Source organism: Rattus rattus, chromosome 3 (assembly GCF_011064425.1).
Source record: "Rattus rattus isolate New Zealand chromosome 3, Rrattus_CSIRO_v1, whole genome shotgun sequence".
NCBI classification, from domain to species: Eukaryota; Metazoa; Chordata; class Mammalia; order Rodentia; family Muridae; genus Rattus; species Rattus rattus.
In genome coordinates this window covers 177,132,580-177,152,794 of record NC_046156.1, presented here as the reverse complement: position 1 = coordinate 177,152,794, position 20,215 = coordinate 177,132,580, and the positions used below count along the sequence as shown (strand labels likewise).

Sequence of the window (20,215 nt, the reverse complement as noted above, 5' to 3'; positions counted from 1 at the left end):
CAGTTCCAAAGCTGTTCACAAGAAGGGGTTAGTGTCTGGACTGGGGTTTCAGTCACACACTCAAGTATGGCTCCCAGGAGGAAGGGCTCATTTAAGAAAGTGAGATAACAAGAAACAACAGCTCCTCTGTATTCTGGCCTCTGGTCAGGACAAAACTGTAGAACATTTCTGTCTTCTGGCCAACAAGAATTAGAACTGCTAGCTTTTCCCTAAACCTGCCCAAGCTATTTCTTTTCTTTTTTTTTCTGGAGCTGGGGACTGAACCCAGGGCCTTGCGCTTTCTAGGCAAGCGCTCTACCACTGAGCTAAACCCCCAACCCCCAAGCTATTTCTTATCCTTGGTGAGATACTTTCTTATAAACGACATTGGCTATTACTCACAACTGAACAATGAAGAGCAGGAAGAGGCTCTAGATTAGACAATGAAAACTATCCAAAGTACTTATTAGGTAGTTAATTTTGCTTGATTTTATTCTCAGTAAGCACGGTTTCATTTGGACTATGGCTCTCAATTCAGTACTCCATCCATAGCATTCCTTAATTACAGCTTTACACAAGTTACTTTTCTAATACAGATAGGCACACACACCAGAGTTAACCATCAGCTATATTTTAAGTAAATCCATGCACTGACATTTAGTTCTTGACAGGTCTGAGTTAACATTTTGTGTCTACTGCATTGAATTACCCAGCACCAAGAATGTTACTAGTCAACTAGAATGGTTTAATTTTTAATGTCTTATTGCTCTCTCTAGCATTTCCTATCTTTGTGGCATTTGCATTTCAAGAACGTAAAAACTGCTGAGATGATATATAATGTTCTTGCTTGTTCTGAATGTTTGTGACTGTCACGATCTGGTCATTATATTCAAAAGCTGCCACGAACAATCTACAGTAGCATGTGGTCTTTTTTTTTTTTTTTTTTTTTCTTTTTTTTCGGAGCTGGGGACCGAACCCAGGGCCTTGCGCTTGCTAGGCAAGCGCTCTACCGCTGAGCTAAATCCCCAACCCCGTAGCATGTGGTCTTAAAGAGCTTCTCAGTTACTCCAGGACTGAAGATACAGCTTAGTACAACACTTCCATAGACACACGCGCGCACACACACGCACGCGCGCACGCACGCGCGCACACACACACACACACACTTCATTCCATTGGCTAACCAAATGCTTCCTTTGGGACTTAGGTCCAGTTGTTCACCAAGTGACTCCAGACCCAACAATCAGTGATTTCAATATCTGGGAACTCATTTAGTAATTTGAACTCCCAGGCACTAACCTAGACCAACAGAATATTCAAATCTGGATATAGAACCTAGCAAGACTTTAAACTCTGGTAACTGCTAAGCTACTGCCTGCAGGCTACTAAACTCATCTACCTGCTCACCAAACGCCAGTGCTTCAGAGATAAACGCTGGGAAGGAATAAAGCTTCCTTCCCCATCAAAGGCCACCTTAAGGGCTTGAGGTATAAGCATACAGAGGGAAGCACAGTGGGGCCACGGGCAGGCATGGTACACTTAATCTGTGTCATCTGAGGCAGGTTTCCCTTTCTTCCTTGTCAGTAACAGCTTTACCTTCTTGGGGTAGTACCCATAAACTTGTTTAGACAGATGAATTTTCTCCAATAAAAGCATCATCTTACATATCCTAAATAATGACCACCAGATATTCTGGGTTACGTAAATTAAAAAACATTTGGGAGTGACATGGGAAGAATTGCAGTTTTCTTTACAATCTGGAATGCCAGTAAAAGGGGGATTCACAAATGGGACAGCTGCTACTATAGATGGCATAGTCCCAGGGCAAGGAAATGAGAGTCTGACAGCTTAACTGATCTTCTATCTCTTCTACTCCCAGCCCCATTAAAAACTGGAGTGGATTCCAGAAAGAAAATGAGGGTTTCCGCTTATGCTTTGTACAATCTGAAGTAAAGAGGTGTCTTAGAGGTAGAAGACAAAAAAAAGAGGTGTCAGAGACAGAAGTGTGTGATTGTATACACAGGTGATTTATAACTGACAGCTATCATTACAATAAAACTTTTCTTCCCAGGTCACAGTTTAGTAGAAATACCAACACAGAGGTTATTTCAACTAAATCATATCTTACATCAAGAAGAAATATGCTGCCTTTATACTTATTGTGGAGGAGGGACTGTTTACAGAACACAGAGGAGGTTAGATGTCCTTTAAGTTCTGACTAGGTGATAACGGTCTCTATAGTCTGACACGGATTCCTACAGCACACGTCAAATTACACATGAACTACACTTTGCCTAGGTCTCCTCCAACACAGAGACTTCAAAGACCCCCCTCTCATTTTCCCGCATCAGCTTTAAGACTTTCAAGTGAGCTCCTCAATGACCATGTTTTCAATGAAGACAACACATGCTAAACAGCAGATAGAAATTAATCCACGTTTTAAGTGAGGACTACATTTAGGCCTCATTTGTTGCTGGTTTACTCAACATATAAAATGTGATCTAGTAAGCATGTGATCTTTGTAAGCATGATCTTAATATTAAACTGAGTGATATAAAACACCTCTTCAGCAAACGTTTGTGATTTGTTACCATTTAATTCCACAATTACCAAAGTATTGCTTGAGCTGATCTCTTTAAAAACAAGTAGAAAAATATGTTTAAAATAAATAGGCACTACTGAAAACACTTGTATGTCAATAAGATCTACAAAGATATAAGTAACGTGTGTCTGGCCTTCCGAGCAAGTCTTGGGTCAGGAAGTATGTGACAACAATCTTGTATCTTAACGAGCCATGTTTACCACAGTCACAAAAATATATCAAGCATCTCCAAACTGATAACTAGCGAGGCCATCGATGGCTCGGCCAGTCAAGAGCTCTTCTTTCTGGGGACCCAGGTTTGCTTCTCAGCACCCACATGGCAGCTCACAACCAACTCTAACCACCTTCCGTGTTTGGGGAGGGAGTCATCAGGCACACACGGTGCACAGTCATACATACAAGCACAACACCCACACACATAAAATTAAAAAATAACTTTAAAAAGAGTCATGAACACATAATTTTAAAGTTTACTTTAAAATGTAAATTATCTCCCAGTATTTAACAGGTAAAGAAAATAGCATATTGATTTTATGTGGTTGTTATATTTTTATTTTCCAAGTAATACTGATTAAAAATATTTACACAACTACTTTTAAGTCCACAGTTTAGCACTCTTATTTGTATGGCTTTAAAAGTTATAGCACAAAATCTTTACATTAAGGATTGGGGGGAAAAGAGTCCACTCAAAACAAAGCCTGATATATTATATACATACGTTTCCTCTGTACTTTATTTAAATACATTAATTTTAAAATGATGCTCAGCTAATCTTTTCCCATCTGGTGGTAAAATACTAGTGCAAGTTCTCATCAAAATAAAGTTTACCACAGATGGAAATGAATTTTTTCCATTGAAAATGGCCCTTTAGCCGCCGTTAAATGAAAAATTTTCAATGTAACTTAAAGGAAAATGAATTGGTAATTGTCATTTTAAGCAAAAATACCAAGTACCAGAGCACTTTACGCTGCTCTTTAACACACAAACTTTGAAAGAACCAGAGATGTTTTTCTGAAGTTTTGTTGGTTTTTGAAAAGGCACAGGGTGGTGTTTTTTTTTTTTTTTTTTAACATTCTAGAAATTCTGCCACCACCGTTTCTGTTGTGGGGACAGCATTTGTAGCCACTAGTTAGACAAGAATGTTGTTCAAATTAAAGCTAGCCCCCAACTATTAACTGCACAGTAACAATGCACTTCCCTCATGCAGCCTTGTGTTGCCTACATACTCAATTTTTAAACATGCATTAGAATACAAATGTATGTATTCTAATGGTTTTAAGTATGATTTTATAATATGCAAAGAATTTAAGGAGAGACATGACCTGGGGAAGAGGACACGGAGACCCTTACCACAATGAAAATAGATGCATTCGGACCCAACTATATAATAAGAATATAATTCATTTAAGTTACCAGAAATATACTTCTCAAAGCTCCCACTCATTATGAGGAATATTCCCACTCTGTGGCATTAACTGGAAGGATATCAGCCTGTTTCCATAGAAACAGTTCAGCACAACAGAAATAGTTTAACTTTGGTCCACTTATTTGATAGCTTACGATCACACTGCCCATCAGTTTACCCCAAATGTAAATTTAGAAAGATCACTGCTATTTCACTCTAAAACGGGCATAGATGTCCTGCCATGCTCCACTTTTACAGCTTGGGAGTGCTCTCCTGGTTTGGTCTCTAAGCCCTCAGTGTCTTCGTACTCTTCCATGGCAGCATCTGCATGGTTAGGTTCTCTTTCCTCTTGGCTCATCATTTCAGGGGTCATGTGATCCAAGTCAGCTTCTAGAAGCTCAGTTTGTACTTCAACTGGCATCTGATTGACCCGTTCAACGTGAAGCTCTTCAACATGTACTTCAGTACCTTCTTCAGTCTGGATCCGACCCACTTCCAGGTAACTCACTTGGACCTGCTCTGGAAGCTCACTCATTTGTGAATCATGCACTTGGCCGTCTTGGAGCAGATCTGGATGAACTTGTTCTACAGTTACTTGTGCAGAATCCACTTGGACCTGAAGCAATGGTAACACATGCACTTTCCCAACTTGTTCTATAATAGTCATTGATGTCACTGGTTCCGTTTGTAAGTGTGTTTCTACTGAAAGGACTTCTTCAGTCACTATACGCTCTGAAATATTGTGAGCATCACTAAGATGCCTCCTTAATTCATTTCCTTGCATAAACCACAAGTCACACAGAGTACAATGGTTGGGTTTATCTCCAGTGTGTATTACCAAGTGATCCTTGAACTGGTCCCAGCTGTTAAATACACTGTTACAGACCTGAAATCACCAAACACAGTATGTTAATGATAACTGTAATCATACTGAAGTAAATGCGGGTACATTTATTCTCTATAAAATACACTAATGGGTTGAAGTTAGTTCAGTAGTATCTGCCTAGCAATCACAAGGCACTATACTTGGTTCTAATCCTAACCGTCAACAAATACAATAACCAAATAAAACAAAAAACAACAGCAAAGAAATCCTCACAAAGATACACTAATACGGGTTGAATGCTGAACGCATAACTTAGTGGGGAAAGTACTTGCGCAGCATTTGGGAGGCCCTGTGTTTAATTCCCAGTACCAGAAAACAAACCAACCAATGACAAAACACTACCATCCACACAGGTGAGTTATTACAGAACCATTTTAAATATAGTTCCCAGGGCACCTAGTGCAAAGCTACTTCACACACTTGGTTTCACTTGATCTTTCAGCCCATACACCTAACAACTGACTAAATCCTGGGAACACTCCAGCATTGCTCCTGTTAAATATCCAATATAAAGTGCCAATATCATAGTTTATCCCACAGTTTCAAGATTTAGACCCATTACACTATTTGGAACAAAAAATATACTAATCATGGAAAACACAGTTCTATCTTTTTCTGCCTTTCCTGCCCCTCTCCCAGAAGCTAATGACTGTTCCTAAGGTTAAAAATAATTAATTGTGGGCAGGTGAGCTGGCTCAACAGGTAAAGGCAGCACTTGCCACCACATTGGGAGACAATCTCTGAGCTCAATCCCTAAAACCCACACAGTGAAAACAGCACAAACTCCTACAAAGTCTCCTCTGATGACAAAGCACAGCTGTTAGTCAATAAACATAAACAAACACCCAACCTACTGTCCCCAACCAGGAGTGGGGTGCAGGCCTCCGCATTTGGGAGAGACAGGTTGAAACCATAATTCAGCTACAAAATCAGCCTGGCCTGGAATATGACAGATTGCCTTTTAACTTAAAAAAAAAAAAAAAAAAAAAGAATGAAAAGAAGGAGGAGAAAGAAAGAAAACCACCTACCAAACTTGACAATATTGTCAATATTGATCATCTAGGGCTGCTAATAACCTGTATTAAAACTTTACTTCGGTCTTTCTGAGGCTCTAGCTTTCCTGAGATGCTGATACACCACTGCGATGTTGTGTCAAAAAAGCATTTGAGACCCCTAACCTACCCACACTGTAGGAACTAAAGGCATGCCCAATCCTTTGACACTGCAACAGGAGGACACTGCCATCTTCTAAGTTTACATGCAAGAGCTGTACAAGTTAAAAACAAGGCCCTTACTGTTTAAGGATTTCGGTTTTGTTTTGGCCCACATTCATAGCTGTTCTGGGGCGCAGGAGAGTATCTGTTTTATCCAGTATTGTGAGCGCATGCTTCTCTAGGAGCTGAGGCTTGCTGCTTACTTACTGCCCAGCGTCACAAGAGAAGATCCTACTGGGTTTCACTAATTCAGGAAAAGATCAGATTTCAAAATTCCAGGAATGGTTTCCAATGAACACATAGTGCTTTTTGCACTAACGTCATGTCAAAATCTTCTGAGTCAATCCCATGAGTCAAGGACTATTAATTATCCAATACTCTGCACTTCTAATGACTGTAGTAAGTAAGTTCCTCTTGTGAAAACAAAACATACCCACACATACCTGGCATTCATAAAGCTTCTTCCTTCCCTTTTTTGCCCCTACTCCAGTTTGGCATGCAGTGAGGTGACATTTGAGAGTGCTATTTCTAGCAAACCGCTCATGACAATTTGAACATTCAAAAGGTTTTTCACCTATTATAAGAAAAAAACACATTGAAAAACTGAGAACATGAGCAAAAGCAAATATGAGCTCACCTTTTTATTTTATTATTTTTTTTCTTTTGCAGTGCTGGAAATTGAACAGCAGGCTCTGCCTATGCCAGGAGACAACTTACCACTGAGGCATACTTCTGGCCAACTTTAACATCATTCTCTCTTCTTCCTTTTTTTTTTTTTTTAGACAAAGTCTATTATGTAGCTCTGGCTGTCTTGTAACTTGGTATGTAGACCAAGCTGGCCTCCAATTCAGAGATCCTTCTGACTCCGAGTACTGGGATTAAAGGTTAGTGTACCCCACGCCCAGCTCACATTAATTTTCGTGTGTGTGTGTGTGTGTGTGTAGGGGGTGGGGCAGGACTTGTCATGTATACTAGCTGGTCATGTATACTCTTACGGTCATTCTTCTGAGTGTGTCTCTACCTCTCCAGTGCTGAGATTATGGGCATGTGCCACAACATAAGGCTTTCCTTTTTCTTTTCTAACAATAGTCTTTACTATGTTCCCCAGGCTGGAAATTAAACTTGTAATGTTCATGCCTCAGCCCCCAGCCTCCCAAGTGCTACAATGACAGGCAAGAACCACATGCCTGACTTAATTCACACATCCTCAAGAAGGGGAACACTCATGGTAAGTCAGATCTGGAAGTCACATGGAAATATAGAATTAGCGTTTCCCTAAGCGTTTTCCCCCTCTTAACCACATTTTAAGGGATGACAGTAAAAAGATAAGGACACAGAGGGAGCCACATATCCACACTCTCGGGATTAGGAGACGCTGACTCGGGAAGATCCTGAATTTGAGACAAATTTGGGCAACACGGCAAGATCCTCTCTCACAAAGCCAAATGCGCAGGGGCATGGTGGTGCCTTTAACCCTGGCACCAGAGAGGCTGAGGTTCAAGGTCAATCAGTCCCACATAGTGAGGTGACCGCTAACAAAACTAAAAACAAACAGCACATAAAATGGCTTTGAACATTTTCATGAAAATAAGTGCAAAAACCTGCTTTAAAAAGAGAGGGGGGTTGGGTATTTAGCTCAGTGGTAGAGCGCTTGCCTAGCAAGCGCAAGGCCCTGGGTTTGGTCCCCAGTCCCGAAAAAAAAAAAAAAAAGAGAGAAAGAGAGACACACACACACACACACACACACACACACACACACACACACACACACACAGACAGAGATAGAGAGAAAGACCCAGAGAGAGACAGAGAGAGAGCGCCCTGGGACACTTGTGCAGCAGTGCACTTCAGTCAGAAGCACAGAAGTCACTACATAGAAATGAGTAGGGAGAAGTAGCTAACTACGACTCCCAAATCTCTGGCTTAGCATGCTACCTTGTACCAAGAGCCCCTCTCTTCATTCAAATGAAGTCTGTAAGGGTATGCTGGGAAAAATGATGAATTTAGGGTTTTTGGTTTTGGTTTTGCGATTTAGCACAAAGCCCTGGGTTTAACCCTTAGCACCATACACATTCAGTGTGGTGGTGCAGTCGTAACTTAGTACTTGGGAGGTAGAAGCATGTCAAGGTCACCCTGGACAATATATTAACTCAAGGCCACCTGGGCTACATGAAACCGTCTCAAAAAATGAGAGGCTAGAGAGATGGCTCAGTAACTACTCTTCCAGAAGACTCGGGTTTCATTCCCAGCACACACACAGCATCTCATAACCACCTATTATTTCTAGTTCAGGGGATCTGCTGCCCTCTAGCCTCCGTGTGCACACTTACATGCAGGCAAAACATTTATACGTATAAAATTAAATAAACAAAACTAAGAGATTGAAAGAGAATTTAAAAGAAATTCAGAGCAGAGATGCCCAGGAGATAATTGTACAGACAATTCTGGACCCAAATACAATGGATTGATATATAAAGAGGTTGTTTTTAGTGGCAACGAATACTTCCGGTATGGAACAAAATTCTCACAGTGTGCTATACAATTACAAAATCCTGAGTACACGCTAGTGAGAAAACACCAAGTAGATGTTAACAGTAGAAAAACAGAAATGTGACTGACAAACAATACCAAGGAAAACTAGAGAAGACCGAAGCAGTGGGATTAGGAGCCAGGCTTACCCAGAATGGAGAAGTTAATTCTTTCAATTAACGCCTGGAAGTAGGACTGAGGATGAGGCTCAATGGCAGAATGCTTCTCTGGCAGCACACAAGGCCCCCAGGTTCAGTTGTCAGGAACACAGACATGTACTCACTTTTCCTTTTACATTTTTACAATGTTCACTTTTTATTTAATGTGTACTGGTGTTTGCCTGCACATATGACTGTGTGAAGGTGTCAGATCCCCTGGAACTGGAGTGACTGGCAGGTGTGAGCTGCCACATGGGTGCTGGGGACTGAACCAGGATCTCAGTAAGAGCAACCAATACTCTAAACTACTGAGCCACCCACCTCTCCAGCCCACAAACTCTCTCTTTAAAAGAAAAGGAGTTGGGAGTGCACTGGAAGAGGTCCCTAATCAACAAGAAACACCATTTGTTGACTTTCAGTGGGAGAAGGCAGGGGAAGAGGACAAGGTGAGTTATAAAGACGGACATAGTTTTGGTAGACGTCTTTGAAGAAGAGCAAGCTGTTGGAGAGGAAGGCAACATGAGCAATGCTAATGCTAAAGTGGAGTGTAAGGATCTGGAATACAACAGCGGGAATCTGGAGAAGAAGTAGGAAAAGAGACAAATCAGACAAGAGGCCTACTCAGTTAAGGTTAGAGACCATTTTCTCCAGCACTGTTCACTAGGAGTAAAGAGTTGCAATAATTCCAAGATGAAGGCTGTTCTTAAATACAAGTAGGACCCCTCTATGCAAGAACAGACATAACAAGGCTGAGGCTAAGATGGAAATCAGAACTATGATAATACACTGAAAGGGATGGAGGAGCTGAAAGCCTTGGAGGTGGAGGGCTGGAGAGTCAAAGACAGCATAGTGTTTGCAGAGAACAGGACTAAGACTTCAGTGCCGAGGAGGTTCTGGACGATGCCAATATACTTCAGCAGACTGACACAAGTGATCAGGTCACTTGTTCTCCTAATGAAGCACAGCAGTGTACAGTTGCCACATGAGGGAAAAAATAGTTAAGAAACTTTGAGAAATATGTTCAACACATTATGTTTCAAAATATGGTTATGTTTTATTAGTGTGTGATTCTCATTACCAATAAAACTTATAAGCACAAATTGTTACAGCCTTTTGAAAAGGCAATGCTGAGTGCTTGGGAACATGACTCAGTACAGTGCCAGCTATGTAAGCATGAAGACCTGAGTCTGGTTCACCCAAGAACCCAGTGTGGAAGCACAGCTGTGACTCCAGCCCTGAGGTAATGGGGTAATAGGGTGAACACAGGTAGCTCCCTGGAGCCAGCCAGCCAGTGTGTGACCTTCAGGGGCAGTGACAGACTCTTGTCTCAAAAATAAGGTGGAGAAAGACACCTGAAGTTGAGCTCTGGTCTCCATAAGCAGGTACGGGCTACACAAAGGAAGAGAGGTAGAGAGGGAGGCAAAGAGGAACAAAAAGGAACATGGCATTTGCCAAGATTTCTTTAACTTGGCAATTATTTTCTTACAAACTAAATGTCATAGACAAGATGGCTCAGCACTGGCTGCTAAGACTGATGGACTTGATTTCAACTCCTGGAACCCAGACAGCAAATTGTTGTCTGACTTGCACACTTGTGGTAGCAAGTGCAAATGCACATATATGCAATAAGCCTTTAAAAGCATATCACAGGAGCATACGTAAAAAGATAAATGTGCAAGGATGCTTACAGTGGCAATCTCTAGCAAAAACTTTGTTTAGAGCCAGAATCACATACCCATGCTAAGAGTAGCTTTAGTGTCAGTTTAGTAACTACAGAAGAAGAAAATTAAACCTCTGTAAAGTGCTTCATTTAAAAGAGTGTAAGCAATGTATCACTGCACAAACCTGTAATTCCAGCACTCAGGAGGCTGAAGCAAAAAGATCAGTTGGGCTACAAATGAGAATTTGCCTCAAAACAAATTCCCCTGATATTAGACAGGCATGGGAGCACATGTCTTTAATCACAGCACTCAGGAAGCAGACAGGAGAATCTGACTTTGAGGCCAGCCTGATCTACAGAGTGAATTCCAAGACAGCCAAGGGCTACAAAGAGCAACCCTGTCTCTTTCAACCAACCACCAGAGTCTAAATGATGAAGCATTTGCTTATGCTTCCTCATGTTTTCCTAGAATTGTGTGTGTGCTTATGATGGATCATGCAATAATGCAAGGGAGACACCTGAAGGCTGGAGGCACACACTCTACCCCAACCCCGGTGCTCTGCATGGCAAAGCAATGCTCTCCCCTCAGTTATCCCCTTAGCCAGAAGCTGCTTTTAAGACATCTGCTGAAGTAGGAGGTCTTACTTTTCCCTGCATGGCACTTCAACTGTGTCTACTAAACAATTAGCTTAGTAAGCCTGGTGAAATCTAGAAATAGCCAGGTGACTTTTTTTCCTTTTTCAAAGACCCGTGGACTGTTGGTTATTAGAGTGCTTTCACTCTTCTCTCTCGTCTTATCTGTGGGACAGCTGCCATTAATTATCCTTAAAGCAAAAAAAAGGGGCCTCAATATAAAGTGACCCACTATGTTTGTCAAACTGGCATTTTTCAGGAAGGGAGCCAATACTTAATGGTGACTTTTACTTTTGGCACCTTCTTGGAAAATAGGGAGCCAACTACTTAAAAACATGCTGAATTTACCTCAAGGCTCCTTTTCAAAATGTCAAGTGGACATGGTATTTTCCTTTACCCCATGCTGGCTTTCACTTGATGTTTCCTTAATAAACCCCAGTCAGCATCACTCCAACACAAAGTTAGGTCTTTCAACTTCAAGTCTCAGCGAATCCTGTGCACCCTGCCCCACTCCACCTGCTCACTTCTGCTGCTATTACCTCTTCTCCTGTTCTTTAGATTACTGTAGAAGACTTCCCATCAAAAGCCAGCAGCTTTTACTCCACATCCATCTATTTTGCCAGTAACATCTCTAAATCAGAAATCTCTAAGTAGCAAAGCTAATTAAGTCACTTCAGTCATCTCACATCATTTTGAGAGTAAGAAGAGACATACAACATAAAGTGCGTCAGCCCCGTGCTTGCTCTGCTAGGAGGGAAAAACTCCCTTTTCTTCTCTCTTGCTGTCCCCACCTACTTTGCCCACAAACCACTTCAGACCCTGTGTGCTGCCCAGTGGCCTGCTCTAGCAACCTCTTGGTATTCCTCTACTCTGACCCAACCCTTTGTCATCTATCCTCCTACTAGTGATGGAAGGCTTTGCTTTCACACTTCCCTGACTCTGTGTCTTGTTCTGTGTTTGAAAGCCTGTTTCCAGGTTAACTTCTTCTCCTGTGAATCATCATAGTTGAAGCTGGATCTGGAGGAGTGACACATTTTCTGACTCTATCTGATTCTTCTATTTCAATTAGTATACAAACAACTCTGGGCAGTGAGACAGCTATTTAAAAAAAACAACAGGGGTTGGGGATTTAGCTCAGTGGTAGAGCGCTTGCCTAGCAAGCACAAGGCCCTGGGTTCGGTCCCCAGCTCTGAAAAAAAGAAAAAACAAACAAATAAACAAACAACAACAACAACACTAGTAGCTGTCCAAATTCCAGCATCAAAGAAAAAGATGGTGTATGCATGTACCTATGTTCCATTTCCCGTATCAACACTCTAAATAGCCTTAATCACTATACGTAACAAGCCTCAAGCACAACTGTCCAGAAACCTAACACTCAGCAGCTCACGGTGGCTGCTTTTGCCATACTATTATAGAGGGTTTAGAGCCTAGCAAGAGACGAAGACACTGGTACTAGGTCCTGTGCTTGACTTAGGAAATCTAGTAAGAAAGACTTGGGGAGTAAAAGCAAGGAAAAGGAATCCAGTGTGTGTGTGTGTGTGTGTGTGTGTGTGTGTGTGTGTGTGTGTGTGTGTGTGTGTTGGGGGGTTGGGGGAAGAGGATGACACAGAACAATGGTGGCCAAAGAAAGGCTTCCTGGAGTCTTTTCCAAAGTGGGATAACTCTTAGGAGAAAGAATATTTCTCACCCCCTTGGATGTCCACTAGTCCTGACACATTTGCCATTAAGAGAGGTGGAGAGAGAGACAGACATAGATGACTATTTTTCTGGGTCAAAAATATATTACTACTGGAAATGTCTGCTGCACAAACAGGATACGAGCTTGAACCCCTAAACTCCATGTAAAAATCGAGGAAGGCAGTGTGGTATGTAACTTCAGCATCTGGCTAGGAATGGGGAGTGAGGGCAGGTCTCTGAAGCTCCCTCACAAGACAGTTTTGTTGAACTGATTAACTTCAGGTGCAGTGAGACTCTGCTTCCAAAAATAAAGTTGAAAAGAAATACTGGGAAAAGGCCTGTCGTCTCTGGCTTTCACACACTGGTGCACAAAGAGCGTACATATATCTACATGCAAATTCAACACCATAGAACACAGTACATTCTCCTAAAAGGAAGACTATCAATGTATGCTCCCTCAAAAAGAAAATATATAAAAATGTTAAATTGCTTATAAATGTTTATCTATGTAACACGTTACATGGAAAACAAAAGAATAAATTCACATAATTAAAATTTAATAATTCATGGTACTTAGCAAATAAAGTATAATCTATTTTACATATTTCTTTAAAGAATATAAAAGCGGGCAAGACATAAAAACAACAGTCATCTTAAGGCTGGCACTGATTTGCATGTAAAGCATCAGTTATTTCAAGCAATGAGTATGCCAGAAAACACAGAGGGGAAAACAGGATTTAGATTTCAAGTGAATGTAGGAAAAAACAATACTCAAAACATAAAGTATGTGCAGATTACCTGTATGTTTTCGAAGGTGTTCTTTAAAGTGTCCAAAGTGGTCAAACTGTTTCTCACAATACTGGCATGTGTGAATTTTTTTCCCAGTTCTTTGCTTCTTACTTACTCCACCTTCTTCAAGGTGGTAACAGTTTAGGTGGTGTTTCCATGCACTCTCTCGAAGATACCTTTTATTGCATATTTCACACTTGAAACTCTCAGTGGAGTGTGATTTCATGTGTTCCTTAAAATGGTAAAACAATTTAAACGAACGGTTACATTTCTCACAATGGAACAAGTCCTTCACATGTGACAGCTGAAGTTCCACAATTTCAATACCTTCTACCTGTTTGCTTATGGGGTCAGATGCACAGTCATCTTCGCTAATCTGTCCTTTGCTTTCGCCTGGACGGTACTTGCTGGTGATATCTGCCAACAGTGCTAGAGCAGAGTCATCGGAGGAGCCTGTGCTCTGTATGTACTTTATAGACTGCTTGCCAGAAGCCATTTCCTCCAAAGCTGCGATGCCTTCGTCTTCTACTTCAATTGTGCCTTCAGCAATCTCCACCTCGATTTCCACAGGTTCTGATTCTGCAGATGGCAAGGACTCGGTGATAACATTGGAAGTTTCTGCAATCTTTCTTTTTTTTGCCTCATTTTTTCCTGTAGTAGTTTCCTCTAATGGAGCTGAGTTTTCTTTGTTCCTGAAATATATAAAGTATAGGTTAATTTATAAAATCAGACTTCTCTGGAAAAAAAAAACCAATAAACTAAATTTATATGGAAGGCAGAAAACGAAATTAGGCAGCCTATACTGATCAATTTTAAGATTTCCCTAAAAGCTGTAGCAATCAAGACAATGACATTTGTCAAAGTGTAGCTATATGAAGGTTAATGAACAGTCAACAACAGACCAGTACTTATAAATGTCTGAAAAAACACCCTGCATTTTCTTAAAGGAAAAAAGACACTCTTAAAAATGGTGGTGCTAGAATATCTGGTATTAGAAAATAAGCTTCAACCTTTAAACTCATACCACTTATAAATAATAACTCTAAATGGATCACAGACTGAAATGTGAGAACTAAATAAAATCCTTAAACTTCTAGAAAACAGAGGGAAAAGTTTTATCACAGGCCCACTAAGCTCTGCCTCCCCACTGCCATCTTTTATGTTAACATTACAGAAAAGCTAAGGTATTGTGACAAAAGCATCAAGTATCCAGGGTGTGCTCTGCAAAAAGTAATTCTGGAATTCAAACCTGAGCCAAGCCAACATGATCCACATCTAGAAAAACAGAGAGAGAGAGAGAGAGAGAGAGAGAGAGAGAGAGAGAGAGAGAGAGAGAGAGAGAGAGATGAGCTGCATGTTGTCAAGAAGGCCCACAACCTGAAGCAGACCATTTCAGAAGTTTTCACCCTGCTGCTGACTGAGGTGTTTACCCTGATGCTAACTTAGGCTGAAAACATGGCAAGCAAGAAACACGCAGCTTCTAGGCTGCTTGAAACCAAAAAGCCATGTGCCTTCCTGGCAGCGTGTCACCTTCCACATCTCTGTCTCTACCTTCTCTCTTCCCCTCTATCTTGACTTCAGCTGCTTTAAGGAAAAACAAAACTCATGGTGGAGCAAAAATCTCCTGACAGACACACAATAGGGACTAAGAGCAATCCAATAATGTTGGAAGGAACTCGGGCAAAGAGAGGCAGTCTCTACTCAAAGGTTTTGGGTTTTAGACTTGACCCTAGTCACAGCTTCAAGGTACAACTTCTCTGAAAACAATTAGCATGCTGCTGGTCAGGTAATGAAATTGACACCCAACTGTGGAAAGTTAAGTCTTCCAGTCTGAAAGTTCCATTTTCTATGTGAGTCAACCAGACTTTGTGACTAATATGGTAAGGTGTCCAGCAAGTATCTTTCTTTGGTCAGTCAAGAAATGCTTAATTTGAAAGCGTGGTTGGCCTTTTGTTCTATGTGCCTAGCCTCGATGGCATCTGTGAAAGTCAAACTAGACATAGAAGTGATGCTTTCTAGACAGACGTCTACACTATCATCACAGTTCCAGTCAACATTCTTTATGATTTATCTTGCTATATTTTTACTGACACATGGCCTGTTGCTAGTGGCTTAACTATTTGGTGAGCTAACTTGAAAGGCATGGCATGCTGAAGGCAGCTACTTCAAAAGCTACAACAATCATAGGTAAAACAGTAGTTTTGGAAACTTCCTGAGTCACTCATTACTTGTCCATGATGAATGGCCGTTCTCTAAGAAGACTAACCAGCAGTGGAAGCAGCCTATTAAATAAGCAAGCCTGCTTTGCCCAGACTGCCACTGTTAATGCCTAGAGCCAAAATTGTGAATGTGTTAACACAAACTGGTCTTGAAGTGTAGACTTCATGCCTGACTTCTGAGATTTCCTAAAAGGTTGCCTGTCTTATAGCATCTCGCTCACAAGCTGACACTGCTCTAGGACCTGTGTGTGGTAGCTTCACCCTGATGATATTCTGTTCAATTCAGATTACTCTTGTGCTACTCCAGTCTGAACAGCTAGCTGCTTCAGGCCTCAGACTATGGCCCATGAAAACCACATTATGTTTGGCTTCCTAGATTATCTAATCTGAAGATAGTGCATCTATCTTTATCACAAAACCACTATAGTAACTGGATAACAGGAAGGCATTAGTCGCTTATGCTTCCTACTTCCAACAGATAATGCTATTTGAATTCTTACAATAAAGGCCTCAAACACTGACTCAAAATGATTTCACACTCCACTTCCCTCACCTCCTCCTTGTCCAAAAATCTGAGTAAGGCAGGTTGGTCATCAAGTTCAGCTGTCCCCACAAAGGGATCATCTCTTCTCAGCTGCTTCCTGAGTGATGATGAAGACAAAAAGGAGGGGAGGCTTATATAAACCTAATTAGAAAACCAGGATTCTGCCTTGAATAGTCTTTGACATTATTTTTTCCCCAATAGCAACTATGGGACAATAAAGTTGGTGTCTCTTTCAGATATGGGCTTACAGGATTCAAACTCAATTATACTTTAGTGACCTGGATTCTCTTATTAGAATCCTATATCACAGGAATAAAAAACACTAGACCAAGCAGCACATTTATAATGGCATGCATGAGGCCAAGTGGGAAACATAACAGGTCACTAAATTATATAAAAGTGCATTAATATTTTCCATGCACGATCTGGGCAGGAGTGGATAACTAGAAAGGAGAAAATTACACTTGCTAAACTAGGACATTAATTTTTGTGGGGTAGAGGGAAAGCAGCAACCCCAGGAGGTATGTGGGAGGGGGAAACATTACATCTTTCAGAACAACCCAGGACTCTAACATAGACAACTGCCACAGAGCTGATAGTCAGCACTCCAAAAACTACAGTTACAGTCAAGTATTCTCTTTGAACTGCAGGCAATGTCAACATGTTTCTCTAGTGAAATAGGCCTTAAAATTTGTAGGTAGAAGGTAGGGAGATGATGTTTACTCAAATTCCGTTAATAGTAGTATTAAATAAGCCTAATATGAGGAAAATTGAATGGAGTAGGTCACAGTCCCTACTGGTAGATTTATCACTTACTAATGAAAGGCAATTATGAGAAAATCCCCACAAAGCCAAGATAATACAGAAATAAGAATATTGCTAGCGAACTCTTCACAGATCTCTTATGCTGTTGCATGATCTATAAGCAGATACACAGACAACTCTTTGTATCTGTTTTCAAGGTTGTTTAATATATACTACAGCTTAAAAACAAAGTCTGCTTGTTTCGGGATGGAAAGTAGTGTCCACAACGTTATCAATAAATTTCAAAGCAACGATGAACTTAAGTAACTACTGTATACATATGTGAAATTCTAGAAAATGTAACTCATATTTAACAGTATAGTATTTGCTAGTAATTAAGACTGAAAACGGAGGACTAGATTGCCACAGTCATTAAGGTGATAGAGGTAATGGTTTTATGGGTATGTTAAAACTGCATCTTTTTAAACCTTTAAAAAAATCTTTTTATAAGATGTATACATTTTTATGTATTTTGCCTAGATATATGGTTACCACAAGGGTGGGAGTGGCTGCAGAGGTCAGAAAGGGGAACAGATTTCCTGGAACTGGAGTAAGGAATGGTTGTGAACCATGTGGGTGCTGGGAACTGAACCCAGATCCTCTGCAAGAGTAAGTGCTCTTAACTGCTGAGCCAAGTCTCCTTTAGTCTGTAACTTTATATTTTATGTGCTGCCTACCATTTTAAGCCAGAAGAGGTCATCAGATCTTCTGGAACTAGATTTATATATGAGTATGAGTCACCACATGGGTGGCCAGGTATCAAATCTGGGTTCTCTGGAAAAGCAATGCTCTTAAGCACTTAGGCACCTCTCCAGCCCCTCAAACCACATACTTTAAATAAGGCTTAGTAAGTACAAAAGCAGCACATGTTTACCATATTCAGCCTTATTAAAACTCCAAAAACAGGGCTGCTGAGATGGTTCAACGGAGTTTGATCCCCGGGACCTGCACATAACCAACTACTCTAATTTGTCTCCTGACTTCTGGCATTTGTGCTACCGCATACGCACCACACACACACACAATATTCAGGGCACAATGACTCATTTATATCCAGAGATGGAACAGATGCTAAGAAGCTATATGGCTTACATTTGATTCTAGGGATCCAAGTGGTAGCATGTATGAGCCCCACTAATGAATAAACACTTTAAAATGTTTGCAAAGTTTTTACAAGTAAGCCTCAGCAATACTCAGTGTACTGGTGAGAATGCAAAAAAAATGCAGTCCCTGTGTACCAGCAAAGCCACTGTTTCCAAAGGTGTACACATTAAACTTTAAATGTTTACCAAATGTTATCATGCCCACTAACTTGTATAAGTGGCATTGCTCTAACAGTGAAACCCTGGGAAAATAACCCAAGTCTCATACTATCATTTACTCTATGAACTACTGCGAGGCAATAAAAATGAATGCAGTAACATCACATTATAAACAAACCACTGAGATGTAATACTAAACGAAAAATAGCAAACACTTCACAAGGTACTCAAAAAATTAGCCCACAAATTGAAAACTGTGCCATCTATACACAAGCTCAGCACACATCTTTATTTTGCTAACCAGTTTTAGGTGTCTGCCAGACAAGACTGTATGTACGAGGTGTTAGAGAGCAGAATGGATAGACACCCAGTTCTTTTTGAACTGTTAACTGTGAACTGTCAAATCAGCTAAGGAATGTGATTGGGGTCTGGAAAGAAGGCTGAGAAAAGCACTAGTTGCTCTTCCAGATGACCTGAGTCTACCAGCATTCCCATGCCAGCTTACATTAAATTTTCACTCCAGTTAAAATTCTTCTGGTCTCTAGAAATACCTCATATAAAAGGTATAGAGACAAACAAGAAGGCAAAACACCAATACACATAAAATAAAAATAAAGATTAAAAACTGTTATTTACTGACAATTATAATTCAATTTATCGCCTAGACTTTTTCCCAATCTCATATCTTGACTGGCTATACCAGTGAGTTGGAGTAAGTCATCTTGTTCTCTAAGGGAAATGATCTATAAAACTGTGCTTGTGGGCATGCTAATGGCCTATACTAAATCATCATTTGAAAAAACAGGAGAAGAAATGGGAAAACCAAATAGTACCAAGAGATAAGAATGAAGAAGTAGTAACTCATACATTTGGAATACAATTTGATAGACTCATTATATGAATTTTACAGGCATTAATTTAACCTCATAAACAATTCAATGTAGGAAGTGAAATGATTTTATACCACGTGACATGAGTCCAGTGTCAGAACTGGGGGGATGCAGAGCAAGGTTGGAGCCCTCAGCTCACTGCTCTGGCATGGGAAGTGCTGAGAGACTTGTTCACTGTATCCTTTAACATCTTCTGAATGCCTCTTAGAGGAAATTCTGTGGGGTTTTGTTGTTGTTGCTGTTTGTTCAAGACATGACTTCTCCTTTGGTAGACCAGGCTGGCCTCAAACTCAGACATCTGCCTGAGTGCTGGGACTAAAGGCATGGGTCACCAAGTAGTAACTCCTTAGCAATGATTTCTTCTCATGCAGGGACAGTTCTACTGAACACTGTGTTTTCCCCTTCCCTTTGAGGATTGAGATGGAGATTTACACCATCTACAGAGTATGCAGAGTGCATAACGGGCTTATATAAATACATTTAGATTGTAATAGTTTTAATGTTATAACTCTAATAGTTCTATTGGCCCCCATTGGCTGATAGATTTGAATGCTTAGTCATTAGGGAGTAGAGCTACTTGAAAGGGATTAGGAGCTGTGGCCTGCTGGTGGAACTCTGTCACTGCTGGTGAGCTTTGGGGTTTCAATGCTGCCTGCAGATCTAGATGTACAACGTTCGCCTGTGTGCTTCCATGCCTCTGGCTTTGACAACAAATAACTAAACCTCTGAAACTTTAAGTCGAACAACATGACTTCTTTTAAAAGTTGCCATGGTCGGGCTGGGGATTTAGCTCAGCGGTAGAGCGCTTACCTAGGGTCAAGGTGGGTTCGGTCCCCAGCTCGAAAAAAAAAAAAAAAAAAAAAAAAAAAAAAAAAAAAAAAAAAAGTTGCCATGGTCATGGTGTCTCTTCGCAGCAAGAGAACTTTGACTAAAACAGCCCTTTATTGCCTTACTCTTATCT

At 40.7% G+C, this 20,215-nt stretch overlaps 1 protein-coding gene across 6 annotated transcripts in view; it reads right to left on the bottom strand.

Annotated features, from left to right (window-relative positions):
* Positions 1-3,031: 3,031 nt before the first annotated feature.
* Znf131 (zinc finger protein 131) overlaps positions 3,032-20,215 on the bottom strand; it is a 28,412-nt gene continuing 11,228 nt past the window's right edge. For 4 of the 6 annotated variants that reach the window (XM_032898836.1, XM_032898835.1, XM_032898837.1 and 1 more), the window contains exons 5-7: positions 13,545-14,227; positions 6,530-6,660; positions 3,032-4,872 (exon numbers count right to left, since the gene is read on the bottom strand). In XM_032898836.1, coding sequence (XP_032754727.1) covers positions 4,198-4,872; positions 6,530-6,660; positions 13,545-14,227 — 1,489 coding nt within the window. In that variant the 3' untranslated portion in view covers positions 3,032-4,197. Of the gene's footprint in view, positions 4,873-6,529; positions 6,661-13,544; positions 14,228-20,215 lie in introns of those variants that run through there. The other 2 variants (XM_032898839.1, XM_032898840.1) reach the window with 2 other exon arrangements.